This window comes from Sapajus apella, unplaced genomic scaffold, assembly GCF_009761245.1.
Source record: "Sapajus apella isolate SASKATOON/1434 unplaced genomic scaffold, GSC_monkey_1.0 scaffold46, whole genome shotgun sequence".
NCBI lineage: Eukaryota > Metazoa > Chordata > Mammalia > Primates > Cebidae > Sapajus > Sapajus apella.
This window is the reverse complement of record NW_022436986.1, coordinates 16,107,547-16,127,449: the sequence shown is the minus strand read 5'-3', so window position 1 is coordinate 16,127,449 and position 19,903 is coordinate 16,107,547. Positions and strand designations below refer to the sequence as shown.

The 19,903-nt window shown below is 44.6% G+C and overlaps 1 protein-coding gene across 1 annotated transcript in view; it reads right to left on the bottom strand.

Annotated features, from left to right (window-relative positions):
• PALM2AKAP2 (PALM2 and AKAP2 fusion) overlaps positions 1 to 19,903 on the bottom strand; it is a 506,606-nt gene that overhangs the window by 224,390 nt on the left and 262,313 nt on the right. Inside the window, 2 exon segments of the mRNA XM_032240316.1 lie at positions 2,942 to 2,963; positions 4,170 to 4,284. Coding sequence (XP_032096207.1) covers positions 2,942 to 2,963; positions 4,170 to 4,284 — 137 coding nt within the window.

The window sequence follows — 19,903 nt, the reverse complement described above, 5'->3', positions numbered from 1 at the left end:
GGGAAAGGTTTTAAGCCGCCACAGGCTGATATGGGATGGGAACCTAAGAAGATTATTTATCTTACAGCAAGAACTGAGATAGGCCCAGGGCAGACATTTTCCTTTGCCTGTTCTGGCCAAGAGTTTTACATCAGCACCCTCCCCAGTGGGTAAAGAACAGAATTAGCACCAGAGATATACTATATGTAATTTGTAGATGTACAAGACATTATGCCTAAGACAGTGAAAACAACCCATCCAATAGATGAGGGTTCTGCTATGTAACAACAGTGTGTGTTGGCGGGGAGTTGAGGGAGTATCAGAATGTATACGACCATGAGATTCTACTCAAGAGTAGAATAAGTTGCTCTTCACTGCCCAGGCTATCATGTAGTCAAAAGCTATTGGTGATCCAGGAGTACTGTACCTCTATTTCCTCTGCCATGCATAGGGAGACACACTTAGGGTACCTGAGATGGAGTCATTACACACACAGACACGAGCAGCTATCTCATGGCACATCGTAAGTTGGGATGCTTTTGCTGCTTATCTGCAGTGTCCGTATGGTTATATAATCCTAACTGGACCTGGATTCTGCAGTCTACATGCATCAGAAATTAACTGTGTTTCTTAAGGCATCATTGTTCTATAATAATAATTTGTTAGTATTGTGTAGCAAGTTGGTTGATTCTAAGAGCGTCTTGGCAAGCTGGGTCCTTTGAAATTGGAGAATGAGAATATAAAGAGACATCCCAAAGTCCCTCAACTGGGATGTGCTTCACCACAGTGTGGCTTACACATCAATCACATTCTGGGATGCACGTGTTCCCTCCTTCAAACTTCTTTGCTAATAGATGTGGTGTGATAGATAAAGAAGTCACCCAGGCTTGGCGATAACCACAGATGGCAGGAACTACAATCCAGGGTGACAGGTAAGACCACAGAAATTCCTCCCTGGCCCATTTCCCAAGAAGTGGGATTCTAAGACTTCTGCATCCTCATAAGCCTGATCTCACCCATCCTGGAGGACAGAGTGCGAGGGCAACTTTCCCTGCAGGCTCTTTTCAGTCATGATTAGGTTTTTTACCACCTCTATGAACGGCTTAGGTGGATGGATGAAAATAATGGGAAGCAATGCAGAAGAAAATGAAAGAAGTTTGAGGTAAAAATGAAAGAGGTGGTGACAGTTTGTGACGCGGCTGCATTTTTGCTTGTTAACGAGTCATAGAGTATGACAGATCTCCATGCCCCACACAGACTTCTCAGGAACATGACATACAGGCTTGCTCCCTTCCCTAGTTATCAGAGGGATGTCTAGGGAAACTTCTGATTTGAGAAGGAAGGGAAAAAAGAAGTGAAAGCATAAAAGGGCAACACACGCTCTGTGGGTACATGACTATGGGTCAGTGTCCCACACTACATCCCAGCCTGACATGCTCTGTATTATTGCTAATTGTGTGTCACGTCTCAGGTCTTCCCAGACTCAGCAAAGCCTGCCATCTTCCCCATGCTGTACCCACAATTCCCCAACACCACTTTCTCAATCCGTGCCCCACCTACAAAGCACAGAACAAGTACCCTAACTTGGCCACACCATAGAGTGTTCCTAGAACTATTGTAGGTCCCGCTTTTCCTGGAGTCCTTGTTGGCTTGGACCTGGCTTGGCCTTGCCTGCATGCACTCAGAACATGAAGTTTAATAGAGTACCTTCCTAAAGACCAACTGGGGAGACAAAATCCAGGTCTCCTGCCTTTTACTTGCTAGGGGGGAAAGATCACAGTCCTTTTTTTTTTTTTTTTTTGTTTTGGGGGGGCAAAGTCAGAACTATCCTTCATGCAAATACCTTTGACTAATCCAGAAAAACACATTTTAAAACTTTTCCCTGTTTGTTTCCATATGGCACTGGGAAAACACCGAAGCCAACTCTTATTCTGGCGCCTGATCATCTTCCTAGTCTAGAGGCTGACCTTGTTTGTTTTTGATACAAGAACTCGCTGTCACCCAGGTGGAGTGCACTGGCGTGACCATAGCTCACTACAGCCGTGAACTTCTGGGCTCAAGGGATCCTCCCACATCAGCCTCCCAAAGTGCTGGGATTACATGCCTGAGCCACCAGACCCAGCCCTAGAGTGTGACGTTCTAGGAGCCAGGTGAGCAGGCGATATCTGGTCCTTCCACTAAGTCTCTTTATTTTAAAGCAAGTCTAGCTGAGGGACAAATGAAAATAGGAATCACGGGTTTGCAGCTGAGGTTAGGGAGCAAGGTGAAGGGTGAGAAGTATACAATCTCAAATTCATCCCCACCGTCCAGGTAAGGAGAGGAGAGGAAAGAGGAATGGTAGGGAAGGGAGAGAAGGTAAAAGGCCTGTTCTTACCACCAGGAAGCCAGGACCCTGCTCCCACCTTTGTATGCTTTGAATCAACTATCCCGCACAGGGAGGAAAGTTTTGCCCAGCCCTGATTCTACAGAAGAAACTACAGTTCTCTGATCCAAGAGAAGAAAGAGAGAAAGCAAAGAAAATTCAGAAGCTGTAGAAATATTTTCTAAACACCAGATATTTCCCCCAAATTTCCTAAACTACCATGTGTGTTTCAGCCTGAAGATCTAACCACCAGACAAACGGGCTCTTTCCTACAAGGGACCTGGTCCTGATGTTAATACTCTTCTTTGCTGGGTACTTTTCAAGAGAGGTCCAAGCAGTGAGCTGTTGGGACCTAAAAGGAAGTAGAAGAGCCGAGCCAATTTTGGAAGATGAGAAACAGTGAGGCAAGAGACAGTTCCTGAACAGAGGCAAGGAAGGCATGGAATTGGGACCTCCTCAGTGGCCTGCAACCAGCGCTGCTATTTCTTCTGATGCTTTACAAATCAACACAGCACCTCTTCCTTAAGACCCTGTTAATGAAACCCCCTGAACTGACCAGGATAAAAACACTCATCTAAAGTCGGGGCAGAGAGCACTTACCTCCATCTGTACTGGAGAAACCCTGTGGGAAAAAACACAACAAGGCAGAGCGTTACTCTTCCTGTGGGCGTATAATCCCATCTTTTCCCATCTTTAAAGACTTAACCCGTCTTTCTCCCATGCCCAGGCCCAGAATTTGACTGTGCTGGAAAAATGCAATGATCTCTTTTCTTCTGGACAATTTGTTTAGAATTCCAAAATCACCGTTCCCAATTTATACCAAATTTTTCCCAATAGAGATTTATTTCAATTATCTAGCAAAATCCTTGGTCATGTTGGAGAATGAAATCAGAAAATCCCATCCTAAACTGATTTCATTAGATTGCTTTTCTGTCACTTATAGGTATTGTAGAAAGATTTATAAAATGGAGGGAGGGCCGGGAACGGTGGCTCACTCCTGTAATCCCAGCACTTTGGGAGGCCAAGGCAGGTGGATCACCTGAGGTCAGGAGTTCGAGACCAGCCTGGCCAACACGGTAAAACCCTGTCTCTACCAAAAATACAAAAAAAATTAGCCAGGCATGGTGGCGGGCATCTGTCACCCCAGCTACTTGGGAGGCTGAGGCAGAAAAATTGTTTTGAACCTGGGAGGCAGAGGTTGCAGTGAGCTGAGATCTTGCCACTGCACTCCAGCCTGGACAACAAGAGCGAAACTCCATCTCAAAAAAAAATGGAGGGAGGTCCTGAGATGTTTGTTCAGAGTCTACTGGTTTTACGGACTATAGTCGTTGATACACAGCATCATCTGTTTTTATATACAGTAAAATTTCACGTATTTACACTCTTTGTATTTGGAATTCATGTCCATTTCATAGGGTGTTGTTTCTGGCCTTCTTATAATGAAAAGACTCAAAAATCAAACTATAATTAAAGTCACAAAGAGCATGTTTATTCTGCTTAATCAGAATTGGTTTTAGAATTCTAGAGTCCAACAAGAGAAGGCTTTTCAGGCGTGAGGCATATCGGAGATCCGGACAGCAGGTGGGTGAGGTAATCTAATGACCCTTCCCTATGCCTTGCAGCAGGCCAGATGGTCCCACACCCAAAGGCATGCCATGCTCAGCTTCAGGATGGCCCCTAGTCCTCACACATCTGCCCCTCATTTCAAAGAGTTCGTGGCTCGGATTTCTCATCAACGCCAACTGGCCTGATTCCCAGCTGGTACCATTTTGCTAGGTCTTACTTCCCCACAGAAATAACTTAGAGAAATCATGTTTGTTTTCTTCACCTTCTGAAAGTCCTTGAAGGATTTTTCTGTCTCCTTCAGTTTCTCTAGGATGATTTGCTCTTTGGCAGATATCTGGGACTCTTCACTTTCTAGCGTTTGTATTTCTTGCTCCAGCCTGGAAAACACACAAACAAAGGATAAGTTACTTTATTGTCCTGCCATCCACCGGCAAGAGAGCAGCTCCTTCCTGTTGGACAATTTGTACCTTCCTGGCAGCCTCCGTTTTACATTACGCTGAGGAGCCAGGCCAAGGTTTTACATTACACAGCATCCTGTGTTTCCAGCTCTGCCACTGGGCAGACATTGGTCAAGGGAAATCAACACAGCACTACCTTCACTGGTTCACAGCCACTACTATGCAATAAGCTTCAATGTCTCCCTGCCAACCCGACGCATGCACACTTTTCTTATTTGGAGGGAGATTATATTCACATAGCAGAGGACATAACATCAGAAGGAAAATAGCTTCATATTCTCCTGGCCATCTCAGAATAACTGCTCTCTCAGGTTGGCCAAAAAATGGTGGCTCATGCCTGTAATCCCAGCATTTTGGGAGGCCAAGGTGGGCGGATCACCTGAGTTTGGGAGTTCGAGACCAGCCTGACCAACATGGAGAAACCCTGTCTCTATTATAAATACAAAAAATTAGCTGGCCATGGTGGCACATGCCTATAGCCCCAGCTATTTGGGAGGCTGAGGCAGTAGAATTGCTTGAACCCGGGAGGTGGAGGTTATGGTGAGCTGAGATCATGCCATTGCACTCCAGCCTGGGCAATAAGAGCAAAACTCTGTCTCAAGGAAAAAAAAAAGCAAAACTCTGTCTCAAGGAAAGGGCCATCCTTGCTCAAAGGAAGTATGTTGCCAAGAAATAGCTGGTGGCCCCAGTACCCTTTGGAGCCTGCTGTCCTCACCCTCTGTGGCCTGAATTCTATTGCCAAAAAGAGGGGAAATGAAGAAGACAGAATGCAACTGCCCCTGCCTTCTGGAACTTTCCTCAATTTTCACAGCCATCCTATGTATTTTGTAAAAGGGAAATTTCAGTACTGCCAGGAGACTCTGGAAATATTCCAGAACAGCAGCTGCAGCTATGATTTGGGGAAAGTCTCAACAGCCATATTCTTTTAGTGAAATGATAATAGTAACCACCAGTGTTTACTGAGCACTTATTCTGTGCCAGGAACTTAGCGAAGAATTCATGTGGGTTATTTTATCCAAACTTCCCAATGACCCTGTGAGTAGGGAATCCCCATTTTACCAATGAGATCAGTAGGGCTTGGCAAGGTGAAGTAACCTGGTAAAGCAGGCTTTAGTGCTGCAGAACCCTGAAGCAAGGATTCAAGCCAGGAGGTCTGACGCTAGACCCTGTTCCTAACCATTGTGCTAAACTCTCACCACATCCCCCATCTTGTTAAACATTGCATATGTTGGCACAGTAGGATGGCACTGATATGCAGCAATGTCTTCAGGAATAATGAAGGGACAAATGTTCTCTTGCTAAGACTCTAGATTGCTGTGCCCTTGAATTATTTGGTCTGAATCTGTTTGTTCATTCGTTTAATAACTCATTCATTCATTTTTCCTTTTGGTCTCTTTCCCCTCTGCCATGTTAGAAGCTTTGCTGCTGAATCTGTGTCTGCCTATGCGAGTCCCCTCCCTCGCCTTCCTCCTTTTCCATCTTTTTTTTTTTGAGATAGTATCTCACTCTGTCACCCAGGCTGGAGTGTAGTGGTATGGTCATAGCTCACTGCAGCCTGTACCTCCTGGGATCAAGCAATCCTTCCACCTTAGCTTCCCAAGGAGCTGGGACTGCAGACACACACCACCGTGCCCAGCTAATTTTTAATTTTTTTTACAGAGTGAGGTTTAAGTATGTTGCCCAGTTGGGTCTCAAACCCCTAGGCTCAAGCGATCCTCCTGCTGCAGGATCCCAAAGGTCTGAGATTACTGAGCCACCGTGCCTAGCTGTCTTTTTACATCTTTTAATCTGCTCTTGGCAACCAGCTAAACAAGTCCATTAGACCTAGACCTAAAATAAGGAGTTCAGAGTGGGATTTACTGAAAGGTAAGGGACACCAAGATCTAGGCATGAATTTATTTAGCAACGCACTGTGCCCCTCAGAGGCCCTTTCTGTTTCCTTCCTGGGTGTCAGAGAAATGACCTCTGGAGGGATAAGTCTTTGCAGCAATCACTTTGGGCTATGAAAGCAAGCCCTATATCCAAATGAACCCACTCCAAAAGAACACAGCTCTGATATATTTGTCATTTCACTCAGGGTAAAAGTAGAAGTCCCACAGCTTATAAGTCCCCATGGTATCTAGCCTCCCAGTACCTATCAGCTCCACTCTACCAACGTGCCTATTTCACTTTATATGTTAGTCAAATAGAGCCACTCTTATTTGCCCACATGTACCCCATGTTTTTTTCTCCTCTAGAAAACTCAACTCAAACTCCTATTCTTGAAGTCTTGGCTCAGATGCCACCTGCCATGAGGCTTTCAAAGATTTCACTGCCAAGAAATAACATCACTCCCCTCTGAACATTTCTTAGCACATTATTTTATCAGAGGTCTTATCAAGTCTACTACATATTAGAGCAGTGGCTCTCAACTGAGGTGATCTTGTCCCCCAGGGGATATTTGGCAATGTCTAGAGATATTTTGGCTGTCCAAAACTTAAGGGGGTGGGACTGGTGTTACTGGCATCTAGTGGGCAGAGGCCAGGGATGCTGCTCAACATCCCATAATGCACTGGACAGCACCCTACAACGAAGAATTTTCTGGCCTCAAATAATAACATAAATTATTAATTTCCCCTATTAGAATATAAATTCCGGCCGGGCGCGGTGGCTCAAGCTTGTAATCCCAGCACTTTGGGAGGCCGAGGTGGGTGGATCATGAGGTCAAGAGATCGAGACCATCCTGGTCAACACGGTGAAACCCCGTCTCTACTAAAAATACAAAAAATTAGCTGGGCATGGTGGCACGTGCCTGTAATCCCAGCTACTCAGGAGGCTGAGGCAGGAGAATTGCCTGAACCTGGGAGGCGGAGGTTGCGGTGAGCCGAGATCGCGCCATTGCACTCCAGCCTGGAAAAAAAGAAAAAAACTCCCTCTCAAAAATTAAAAAAAAAAAAAAAAGAATATAAATTCCTCAGATGGAGGGCAAAAATGGTCAATACACCTACGTTGAATGAATTTAAAAAGCTGAACTAAGTTACATAAAAGTGTGGCTCAGTTGAGATAAGACTTTCAGAATTTTGGAGACCAGGGTGAATTCTTCAGCAAGCTTTGACTTAAGAGGCTGTGTGTGGGTTGAGGCAAAGAGAATTTATAGGAGAAGGGCTGACTAATCCAGAGATACGAACATAGAGATATAAAACTTCTTTGTTGTTCCAGATGTCCAGCAAAATCTTCTACACACATCTGTGTAATTTATTTTGGGGGAAGTAAAGAGATATTAGTGTAAAATAGGAACAACACGTGAAAAACAGTCAAATTATCCATAAACTGCATTAATTCAATGGATATAGCAGCTTTGGACTAGAGGTTCCCTATGTAGACTGGATGATACTACAGGCCAGGTGGACTCTGAGCTGATTTCATTCATTCATTCATTCATTCATTCATTCATTTGAGGTGTGACTATAGGCATGGGCCACCATGCCTGGCCTGAGCAGATTTGATTTAAATCTCAAAGAACAGAGTACTTTAGCAGACACTTAGGGTGTTCAGTAGATTATATTATTCTTGGGCTGGTTGCGATGGCTCATGCTTGTAATCCTAGCATTTTGGGAGGCCAAGGCAGGTGGATACCTGAGGTTAGGGGTTCGAGACCAGCCTAGCCAACATGGTGAAAGCCCGTTTCTACTAAAAATACAAAAATTAACTGGGCATGGTGGTGCACACCTGTAATTCTAACTACTCTGGAGGCTGAGGCAAGAGAATCGCTTGAACCCAGGAGGCAGAGGTTGCAATGAGCAGAGACTGCATGACTGTACTTTAGCCTGGGCAACAGAGGGAGACTCTATCTCAAAAAAAAAAAGTTTACATTATTCTCAAAAATATTCCCTTCCTTCCTCCCTTACTTCCATGGGAAGAGTATATGCTCCCCCAAGCCACTGGTGCCGATCTTGACCATGTGATTTGCTTTAGGTTCATGGTGGATGGGATACACTTCCCAGTCCCTTGACACTGGTGGCAGCCATGTGACCTGTTTTAGCTAATGGGATGTGAGCAGATAAGATACAAGCAGGCACTTGAAAAGTGCTTGCCCAGTTAGGCTTGTCCTCTGGCACCCCTTCCCATGCCAAGAGAAGGGCAGCTGCTGCCCCTTCAGCCTGGACCTCAGAAAGAACACACATGGAATAGACCTGAGGCCAACCCACGGACAGGTGCAGCATGCCCTGGCCCAATCAGTTTCAGGCCTCTCAGCTATATAGTTCAGATGCACCTGAAATTACAGCCACTTAGCTAAGCCCAGCTTAGATCAGCAAACACCCAGCCTACTCACAGAAGTGTGGGTAAGAATAAATGACTTTGGGTTTAAGCCACTGAATTTGAGGGAGTGTTATATAGCATTATTGCGGTAATAATGAACTGGTACAGGTCAAATATAAGTGTGTGTACATTACATAATTATGTACGTATATCCTAGCAATATATATCCCAATAATATATATGCCAATTATATAATATATATACACATATATTTATATGTGTGTTATATGTATTTACATGTCCCTGAAGCTAAAGGATTAGAAAGAACATGAGGCACCCACTCCTCCCTTCCCTAATCCTCTATTCTCTGAGAAATCTGGAGGGAAACAGAGAGATTAAGACTGAAAAAACAGAAAAATGTCAGTGATAGTTGTCCCTGAGTAATGGAATTATAGGTGATTCCATTTTTAAAAAACAATTTTTAATACTTTCCCAATTTAAAATATTCATTTATTACCTATCTAACCAGAATGAAAACGATAAATTCCCTTTTCAAAATGCCTCCTGAAGCCTTTTGCTGAGAAGGGAGCATCTCACAGGCTGTGCATGAAAGAGGGCCAGGGCCTCCGCTTCCCATGTGTCTAGTGAAGGGGCTAGATGGGGACACCCCAACATCGATTTAAATTCAAAACCAACATTTACTGAGCTTTTTTGGATGGACCCTGAGCTAGGCACTACAGGGGATTCTGAAACAAACAAGATCCTGTTAAAAATGGCTGACTAAAACCGAAAATGGCTGTTTCTCAGTAACTCACTTCTTCTGGTGAAGCAACCCCAAGTAGTTACGATTTCTCCATGACCTGATGTCCACTGACTGGCCGGTCTCCACAGCGTGCCCTGGCCCTATAGGTTTCAAGGTTCTCAGCTATATAGTTCAGGTGCTAAAGATTTGGGTCATGATACTGTGTAACTGAGAAGGAACCGCAAGAGAGAGGAAAAAAAGGAACGAAACAAAACCTTTGTGATAACAACTGAGTTTCAACCCAAAGGGAATGAATGAAGGAAACGGAGAGTTCATGTCAGATCCAATAGCAGATTTTTCTGCAAATGCACATGTGGCCTTGGGCCAGGCTCTGAGGGTATGGTGAGTCCAGGATGCTATCTTTGTCAGGAAAACCTGAGTCCTGGGGCAAAGGAGCTTCCCAAGGAACAGAGTCATGGGGTTAACAACAGTCATCCCCGCCAGGCTGCAAATGCCACTGTTTTGTAGTTTCATGACTGAAATCTAATGCAGTCTTCTCTGGAAGAGCCAAATAGATACTGCTGTGCTGAAAATAAAGAATGGGCAGGAAGTGTAAATTATACGCAAGGTTAATCGAGGATCCGTAGGCTGCGGCAGGTGCACATAACAGCCTCTAACCTGCCTGTTCAGTTCCTTCTGAGCAAAAAGCAAACCGTAATAAGCCGTAAGAAAAGGTGACACACTGCAGCTGTGTCGATTTAATTTACTGGAGATGAGGTTGTGATCATGGCCAAATGGTCTTATAAAATCTACCTAACCCCAATAGATCATCCTCATAGGAAAATATAAAGGACTTCTCACTCTGGGAAGTGCGTCAATTATTCTCTTATTTCAAAGTTTATTTAGACATTCATCCATCTAACTTCATGCAAACACCTTCCCTGTATCAGGCATGGTGCTGAGCACTGGAGATGGAGAAATAAATCAGACACAGTGTCTGCTCATGAGACTTCTTGGTCAAGTAATGAGAACAGCCATGTGAACACATAAATTACAATAAAAACCAAAAAGAGCAGTAATAGAGGAAAGAACAGCTGCTGTAGAATAGTTGGTTGTGCCTGGGAGTGTATGGTGGGGACGCTAAGTGGTCTTCTCAATATCAATGCTCCCCCTCTTCCAAACTAACACACAGAATCCTTACTTGGTTGGGGATGGCAATGTGCCCACTGAAAAAAGTATGTATCCCAGCTTCCACTGAAGATAAAGCTGGCACGGGATGGCTCTGGCCAACGAGATGTAAGTAAAAGTGATCAGAAGGGACTTCCAGACAACTGCTTTAAAGGGAAAGGAAGAGCTAGGTGTGGTGGCTCATGCCTGCAATCCCAGCTGTTTGGGAGACTGAGGCTAGAGGATTCCTTGAGCCCAGGAGGACAAGGCCAGCCTAGGCAACATGGCAAGACAAGACCCCATCTCTACAGATAATGAAAAATTAGCTGGGCATGGTGACACACCCCCTTACTTCTAGCTACTCTGGAGGCTAAGCTGGGAAGATCACTTGAGCCCAGGAGGTCAAGACTGCAGTGAGTGATGATCATAGCATTGTACCCCAATCTGGGTGACAGAGTGAGATCCTGTCTCAAAAAAAAAAAAAAAAAAAAGAAAAAGAAAAAGAAAAAAGGAAAGAAGCCTTGGCTTAAGTGGCAACTGCCTTTTCCCTCCTTCCTGCCAGGTACAGGGAGCTGGTGCTGAGAGATGTATTCGTTTCCAATTCCTGCTATGACAACGACCACAAACGTAGTGGCTTAAAACAATAGAAATTTATTATCTTACATTTCTGTACCTCAGAAGTCTGACACGGGGGTTGCCAGGCTAGAATCAAGGTGCTGGCAGCTGGCAGCATCATGTTCTCTTCTGCAGGCTCTAGGGGAGAATCCATTTCCTTGCCTTTTTCAGCTCCCCGAGGTCATTCACGTTCCGTGCCTCGTGGCTCCCTTCCTCCATCTTCAAAGTCAGCACTGTTACATCTCTACCTTCCTTGCAGCCACCCCTCCTTCTAACTTCTCCTGCCTGCCTCTTCTACTTTTAAGGATCCGGTGGTTATACAAAGCGCACCCAGATAATCCAGGATACTGATGTCCCTATTTTAAGGTCAGCTGTTTGGAAACCTTAATTCCACCTGTAATTTTCATTCCCCTTTGCTATGGAACCCACCATATTCACAGGTTCTGAGGCTTAGCATGGGGACATCTCTGGGGGTTCATTATTCTGCCTACTACAAGGGATGTGATGCTATAGGCAGAGCAGGCATCCTGTGTCCACAGGGACAATGGTATGCCTGAGGATGCAGAAAGGGAGACATGGCCTGGGTCCCAGAGGGCACAATGGAAGGACTACTCCACCTCTGGAATGTCCAGCTCCAGATTGCTTGTTATGGGCTTAACCCTCTGTTGTGATCATAGATGAATGCAATTTTCAACTGATACAAGGTGGAGAGAAAAACTTGACAAAGTAAACGATGCATTAACTGGGCCTTGAAGGATACATTCACCAGGTGGAAGAGGAGAAAATGAGCCAGGCAGAGGAGACAGTGCGGGCCAAGGCCCAGTATCTCATATGTACCTACTATCTGTCACTCAGGAGCATGTGGCCTTGCGTGGCCTTTTCGGGTCACAGCCTGCTCTGCCCTCCAGTGTCATAGCGCAGCACAGTGCCTCAGAAGGGTTCTCGCTATTCCTGTCCCCACTCCCAGTGGCTCACTCATGCTCTCCTGCTCTACTTGCCTGGCTCTCAAATACTGGCCTTCAAGGCTCTGCTGAGAAACTGCCTTCCTACAAGGCCCAAACAAAGAGAGGGGAAGACAGAGCATGCTGACTGATGGGGACACCGTGCCATTCAATCTCCAGTTCCTGCTTCCCAGATCCTCAGCTACTCCTCTGCCCTTCTTACTTACAAAAGCCAATACATTGGGAGACCAAGGCAGGCAGATCACTTGAGGTCAGGAGTTTGAGACCAGCCTAGTTAACAAGGTGAAATCCTGTCTCTTCTAAATATATAAAAATTAGCTGGGCATGGGGCCCGGTGCCTGTAATCTCAGCTACTTGGGAGGCTAAGGCAGGAAAATTGCTTGAACCTAGGAGGCAGAAGTTGCAGTGAGCCAAGATTGTACCATTGCACTCTAGCCTGGGTGACAGTATGAGACTCCATCTCAAAAAAAAAAAAAAAAAAGTCAGTATATTTTCCCTTTGCCTGGGTGTTGGTCAGTTGAATCCAAAGGAGCACAGACAGATACAACTTGGTTTTTACTCATTTTACTGTTTGGAGAGGGTCTTGCCTGCCAACTTAGGTGGGCTTCATTTTTCTTCTCCTTCCGTGATCATAATAATTATCATAATACTAACTATTCTAATATTGTTTTTGCTAGATACAGTAATGTATGCAACAATAATAATAAGGATTAGGATTACTGAGTGCTTACTGTGTGCTTGGAACTGCTATGAGTGTTTTACATACATTACGATACTTAATCTTCACAATATCCCATGAAGTAAGAAAATCTGCAACTCCTGGCTGGGCATGGTGGCTCACGCCTGTAATCCCAGCAATTTGGGAGGCCGAAGCGGGCAGATCATGAGGTCAGGAGTTCAATACCAGATTGGCCAACATGGTGAAACCCCATCTCTACTAAAAAATACAAAAATTAGCTGAGCATGGTGGCTCATGCCTATAATTCCAGCTACTTGGGAGGCTGAGGTAGGAGAATTGCTTGAACCAGGACCCGGGAGGTGGAGGTTGCAGTGAGCTGAGATCGTGCCACTGCACTTCAACCTGGGCTACAGAGGGAGACTCCATCTCAAAAAAAAAAAAAAAAAAAAGAAAGAAAGAAAGAAAGAAAATCTGCAACTCCCATGACACAGATGAATTGATACACGGGAAGAGCACTGACTTGCCCAGGGTTGCAGAGATGACATACAGCCAAAATTTGGACCCCAGTGGTCTGGCTGGGGAACCAGGACTCTTTGTCACTACCCTTGACAACCTGCCATGACCACTTGCCCTTTTACCCTCATTCCCTCAAGAATGCACATTGCAATACAAAATATAGTTTTCATGCTCACAGAAGCACAGAAGGTAATACTGGGAATAGAAGTCATTTAACTTAATTGCTTTCCAGAATCATGAGGTCCTGAACTGTCCTTCACCCAACTATTATTTCACATCTGCTTGAACTTCTCCACACATGGGGAGCTCACCACCTCCCATGGCAACCCAATCCCTCTTGGGACACAGGCCCATCAGAATGCCCACTCCCAGATTTAAACAACATTTCCCTCCCTATAGCTTTCATTTTCTGAGTTCTAGCCCTCAAGATCAAGTTTAGTAAACATCATGAATTGTAAGGGCTCCACTCTGGGAAATAGGAAGATCCAGGGCAAACAGAACTTATTTTCCATGGTGGAGCACAAATACAAACAGGTCCCATAGTAGGAGGTGGTAGAAAGGGCAGAAAAGGAAAGGAGTGGAAAGACCAAGGGGAAAGAGGACTTCTGGGACCCTTCATGCAATGAACTCAGCACCAACTAAAAGAGGAGGCAAGAGAAGCAGTAAATAAGTGTTCACAAAATCCTCAGGATCCTATGAACATTTCTGCAAAAGCTGTAAGCAAGACCAGCATATTCCTGACGATGGGCTGAGGCTTTAGGAAATTCCTCACTATGGAGGGACATAGAGTAGGATTACACCCAACCCTATAGCCAAACACACTGCCACTCAATTTGACATGGGTTTGAATCTCAGTAACTACTCCCAGAATAAAAGGAGGTGTTGACCAACCGGCTGAAGGTGCTTACTTCAGACCTGTTCTCTTCTCCGGAACTGCAACTTCACAGTTGAGCAGTCAAGTGGGGTGCCTGTCTGGCCAACCTGCCAAAACAGGATCCTCAGGAGAAGTGTTTGCTGCTCAGAGGAGAGGAAAGCCGCTCGCATCTTTATGAATTCAGCACAAGTGAACTGTTAAGTTGCTCAATTTCCATTCTCCCTTTCTTTCAAAGCAATGTCATTCCTGTGGCTGAACTGCTGGGCATATGGCCACACAGAATAAAGGCCACGTTTCTCAGCATCCTTTGGAGCCACATGCTCTGGCCAGAGGGACGTAAGTGAAAGTACTGTATGTCAGCTTCTAGAATCTTCTTTAGCCCTTTCTTCTCCAGTTCTTTCTTTATCCTTTGCCTGAAATGCACATGTATGCAGGTGGGGCACTAACTGCCATCTTGGTCACCGTCCATAAGCATCAATCTTTAGGGTTAAACTGGAACAGGTCTGGGTCCCTAAGGAATTCACAGAGCACAGCCACCAAACAGCTGTTAACTGCATGCCTTTGGATGTTTATATAACTGCATACCTGTGGATTTTTATTGGAGGGAGAAATAAACATCTTGTTTAAGCCACTGTTTTTGTGGGTCTCTCTTCCTTGCATCCACACGGAATCCTAATTAATACAAGACACTTATCACATACTGTTGAATTTGAATAAATGCTCTTAGAATTATGCTGAGAATTGGGGGCCACAGCTAATCAGAGCTTAGAGTTGTATCCATGACTCAGCAGCAGAAGAAGAATAATGAGCAATTGCAAGGTTGTGAATTCATCACTGCGAATCAATGCTTGTAAATTGGGTTAGCTGGAACTGTGCTTTGCCCTGCTCTGCTCCCCAATCCCTGCTACATTCAATGTCTCAGCAGGGAAGTTTCTACTCCTTGCACCATTATAATCACCCATGTCTTAGCATCTCTTTGGTGCGCTATTTGTGTCCATCTGGCTTCTAGCCAGAGCCTTTGCCAGCTGAATTATATCAGAAAGAGCCAAGACACAGCTAGGTATACATTTTAAACACCTTTCCAGCCTTGCAGTGCAGTGATCTGATTGCTCCTATAAATAAGACTTAATGATATAGAGCTCACCCATGACCTTGGTTTCAGTTATGTGGTGGGAACAGAAGACTGATCAAATGTGGTTCAGAAGTCAGCATGGGGCAGGGGCTAAGGTAGCAGGCAGCTGAAAATTTTACCCACCCAGGGTCCCTCTGCCCTTTCCTTTTAGGAACAACAACCAGCTCCTCCACTGGGAAAAAAGTCTCTCTGGGGTTCCTTGTAGATTTGGTGAAACCACTGATCAGAGGACTTATATTCCTGGCCAAGGAGTGGATATATATCTAAGCCAGGCCAACTGAACTCTTGCCCAAATATCTTTGCCTTGAGAGGAGTGACTCAAAGAATAAAAATTAATTGGGGGTGAATTCTTCCCCCACAAACTCTGAAGAGACCAACCCATTAGCTGCCTGGAATTCCAAATCTGTCTGAGACGTTATTATCTGACCCCTTTTCCATCCTAAGAATATTTACCCTCATCTATCTGTCTAATCTATCTATCTATCTATCTATCTATCTATCTACCTACCTACCATCTATCAACTAATCTAGCTCTCTAGCAATCTATTTATCCTATCTATCAATCATCAATCTTAATATCTCCATTTCAACATTCTAGGTAGAGAACTGGGAAGAATATTGTTTTCACACAAATCAATGCTATGGAATTCATTTTCCACATTTCAGGAAGACGGTGCATTTGTTTCTATGGCACTCCCCAAATATTTTTCATCTGTGATTCAATTTGTAAGGAAACAGCTTCCTTTTATTTAGATGAGTCTCTCTGGGGTCATGGCAGATCATTTGGTATTTTAATGTGAAAACATGTCAATGGCCCTTAAGTAAACAGAGGATTTCCACTTTTCCTTATGAAAGAACAGGGCCTTCCTTGACTACAAGGTGTCAGTGGAGACTCATGCCCATTACCCTCCGCTCCCCCCTCCCTGCTTCTTGCTTTTGTTTTTTCCTCATATCATCCCTGAGACAGAAATATGGCAGGGAAGACAGGGTCCCTTTAAAAATTCCAAAGGTCCTGCTCATATCCTTTCCTGGTGGTTCTCTCTCACCTCCTTCCCAAACCCCATGAAACTTCTTAGGATGGAAGTTCACACCCTTCATGTTCTGCTCCCACCCCTTTGCAGGCTTATGCCTTCTGGTCTTCAGTCAAGACCTCAAGCTGCTTCTTAAAAAGTCAGGAAGAACTCTCCACTCTCAACTCCATTGCCTGAAAACAGATATCATAATAAAAGCCCAAATTACATCTCTTTAGAAATGTTTTCTTTAATACCCCCACCCCCTACCCAGCCTGGTACGTTCATTCATTCTGATTATCCACAGCATTTCTAGCTTTTGGTACACTCTGCCTTGCATTAGAGTGTTAAAAACACATTGGCTGGCTGCGCTGGTTCACGCCTGTAATCCCAGCACTTGGGAAGGCCAAGGCGGGTGGATCACCTGACGTCAGGAGTTTGAGACCAGCCTGAACAACATAGTGAAACCCCCATCTCTACTAAAAATACAAAAAATTAGTCGGGCGTGGTGGCACGCTCCTGTAATCCCAGCTACTTGGGAGGCTGAGGCAGGAGAATCACTTGAACCCGGGAGGTGGAGGTTGCAGTGAGCTGAGATCGCACCATTGCATTCCAGACTGGGCAACAAGAGTGAAAATCCGTCTCAAATAAATAAATAAATAAATAAATAAAAATGTATTTGTCCTTCCCAACCCTACCTGTACATCCTCTCTCCCAAGTGCAGGCTTATTAGGAGACAGGACTATATATTTTGCGTTGGTATACCTCACATTCTTCCCTGTACATACAGATGCTCAATAAATTTTTGTTGAGTGCATAAAAAGCAAAGCAACCCAAGAACATATTTCTAAAGGATTCTACAGTGAATGTTACTTGGAGATGGTGATAGTAAATGTAATGTTTAAAATCTTGGTTTGGTTTTTCTACTTTCCCCTCAAATATACAAATTTAGATATTAGAAAAAGGAACATCGACGTTGGTGTGATTTATATCTTGATCTAAGTATACAGCCAGGACATGGTAGCACTTTTCATTACTGATGGTAACACAATCACATTGAAGCCCACATGCAAATAAATGAAAATTTCTCTCTGTAAGTGTGCTTCAGTCTGTAGAGAGATCAGCTTTTCTCTCTTTTTCTTGTGTATTTACTCCATCTGGAATCACATGACTCACACTAACAGAATCTGTGCAAGTGGATTTCTGTGTAGGAAATCATTTCCAGGCTTGCGCTGAGCACCAATTTCTTGGTTGTGATTCTTATTTGAGTCAGTTTCATCAGAAATAAAGTGGTTTGATTACAGGAAAGTGAGATTATTTTCTTCAAAGCAATACTTTTCTCAATAACGTAAGGCCCCCTGTTTCCCAGAAATGTCTCTTTTTCTAGGAAGAGAAAAAGTCCCATCCAGCCACACCCTCTGCCCCCCAGCCTCTGACTCAGGCCCTCTGTTGAAGACCAGCGCCTCTACTCAGACACCTGAGCTTGTGCAGGCTGCTCTGGGAGGGTACCCCATTAACTATCCCCTCTCCCCTGTGTCTTCACCGCTCTCCAAGAAGACTTCTTCCTGTTAGTCAATAAACAAGAATCATGTCTCTCCATTCTAAAAATAAGTGAACTTCTCTTGACCCTGCATCCTGTTCCAGCTGCTGTTGAATCCCTCTTCCAGACTTCCCCAAGGCCAGTCACCTCTCGCTGCCTCAATCTCCTCACATCCTGGCCCCTCCTCAGCCTCGGTCCCTCTGCTCTCACCACCCTGCTGCGTCTGCTCCTGGTCAGGTCCATGACTACCGCATCCAGTGGACCCTCTTTGGTGTGGATCTGTTTGACTTCTTCGTTTTTAAAAACATTGTTGATCACTCTTCCTCCATGATGAAGAGCCCATGATGCCTTGTTATCCATATGGGCACCTCTTCTACTCCACCACTAAAGGTTTACTTGGTTCATAGTTCTTATTCATTAACATTTAATTCTTGGCTACTCATGTCCAGGCTCATGCCTTAATTCCTCCCTAACATGCTTAAATCTATCCAACCTACATCTTCAGCATCTCTCCTGAACTCTGGCCTCTATATACAACTGTATTTTGAATGTCTACACCTGGATGGTCCACAGATACCTCAAAGCCAACATAAGCAAGACCAAACGCATCTTTCTCCATAGAGCCGCTCCTCTCTGTGGCATTCTCTAGTTCAGATCCTGGTGCCACCATCTACTTAGGAGGGAAACATGGATGTTATCTTCACCTCTGACCTGTCCTTCTCTTATCACCACATCCATGTATCTTATTAGTCACTAACTCAATTAAGTGGCTTTTTAGCCACTAAGCCAATTTGCCCCACAAATCTCTTTCCATAGCTCCTTCTCTTCAGCCCTAGTACAGGTTCTGTTCTAAATGCCTCAACAACCTTCTAACCCATCTCTCTGCCTCTACCCAGCCCCATCACCCTAAAAGCCAGAATGTGCCTGGACACACCCCAGTAACACTTCCCTGCTGAAAACCCCTCATGGGCTCTCCGCTAAAGCTCATGGATATGACACATTCCCAGCCTCTCATTTACCTGCAGAAATGAAGATTTCCTTGTTTGCCCCAATGCCTTTGCTCATACCACCCCTCTGCCTGGATTGCCCTTGTTCTCTCTCTTCCCCTTTTCATGGGTAACTACTACTCTTTGTGTGTGTGTGTGTGAGATGGAGTTTTGCTGTTGTTGCCCAGGCTGGAGTGCAATGGCACGATCTCAGCTCACTGCAACCTCCATCTCCTGGGTTCTAGCGATTCTCCTGCCTCAGCCTCCCAAGTAGCTGGGATTACAGGCATGTGCCACCACACCTAGATAATTTTTGTATTTTTAGTAGAGATGGCGATTCTCCATGTTGGTCAGGTTGGTCTCGAACACCTGACCTCAGGTGATCTGCTCGCCTCAGCCTCCCAAAGTGCTGGGATTACAGGAATGAGCACCATGCCCGGCCAATTACTACTCATTTTTAAACCATCTGCTCAGGTAATATTGCTTTTTTTGGAAGTCATTCTTGGCACCCTTCCCATGAAGGTGCTCTTCCTCTTTGCTGCCATATCTCATGGACATATTTCTACCACCAATTTTATCCCACTGTATTTTAATCACTCATCCATGGATTTGGGGTTCCCTTCCCTAACTCCAGTTTACAAACCTCTAGAAGATAATTACCATCTCTTTTTCATCTTTCTTTGATGATGGTGTCTGGTACCTAGCTGGCCTGTATCTAGCAAGGAACCTGCCTCGCTGAAAGTCCTCAGTGTTGTTTGAGTAAATGAATGTCTCGGTGAATACATAAATTGTTTCTCAACTGGAAGTATCCTTAAGCAGACCCTCTGGCTCAGTTCCTTCAGTCAAAACTGAATCTTAAAAGAACAAATTCATATTAACATCAAACCTAGACTCAGTAAAAACAATAGATTAAAAAGAAACTTGTCTTATTTGCTTTCTCTGAAGCAGAATTATGCAGAAGGTAACTGCTGTGTGGCTCTGTACTCTTTCCCCCAAGTTCCCCAAATATATAATTTCATCTGATCCCAGGTGTGTGTGTGTGTGTGTGTGTGTGTGTGTGTGTGTGTGTGTGTGTG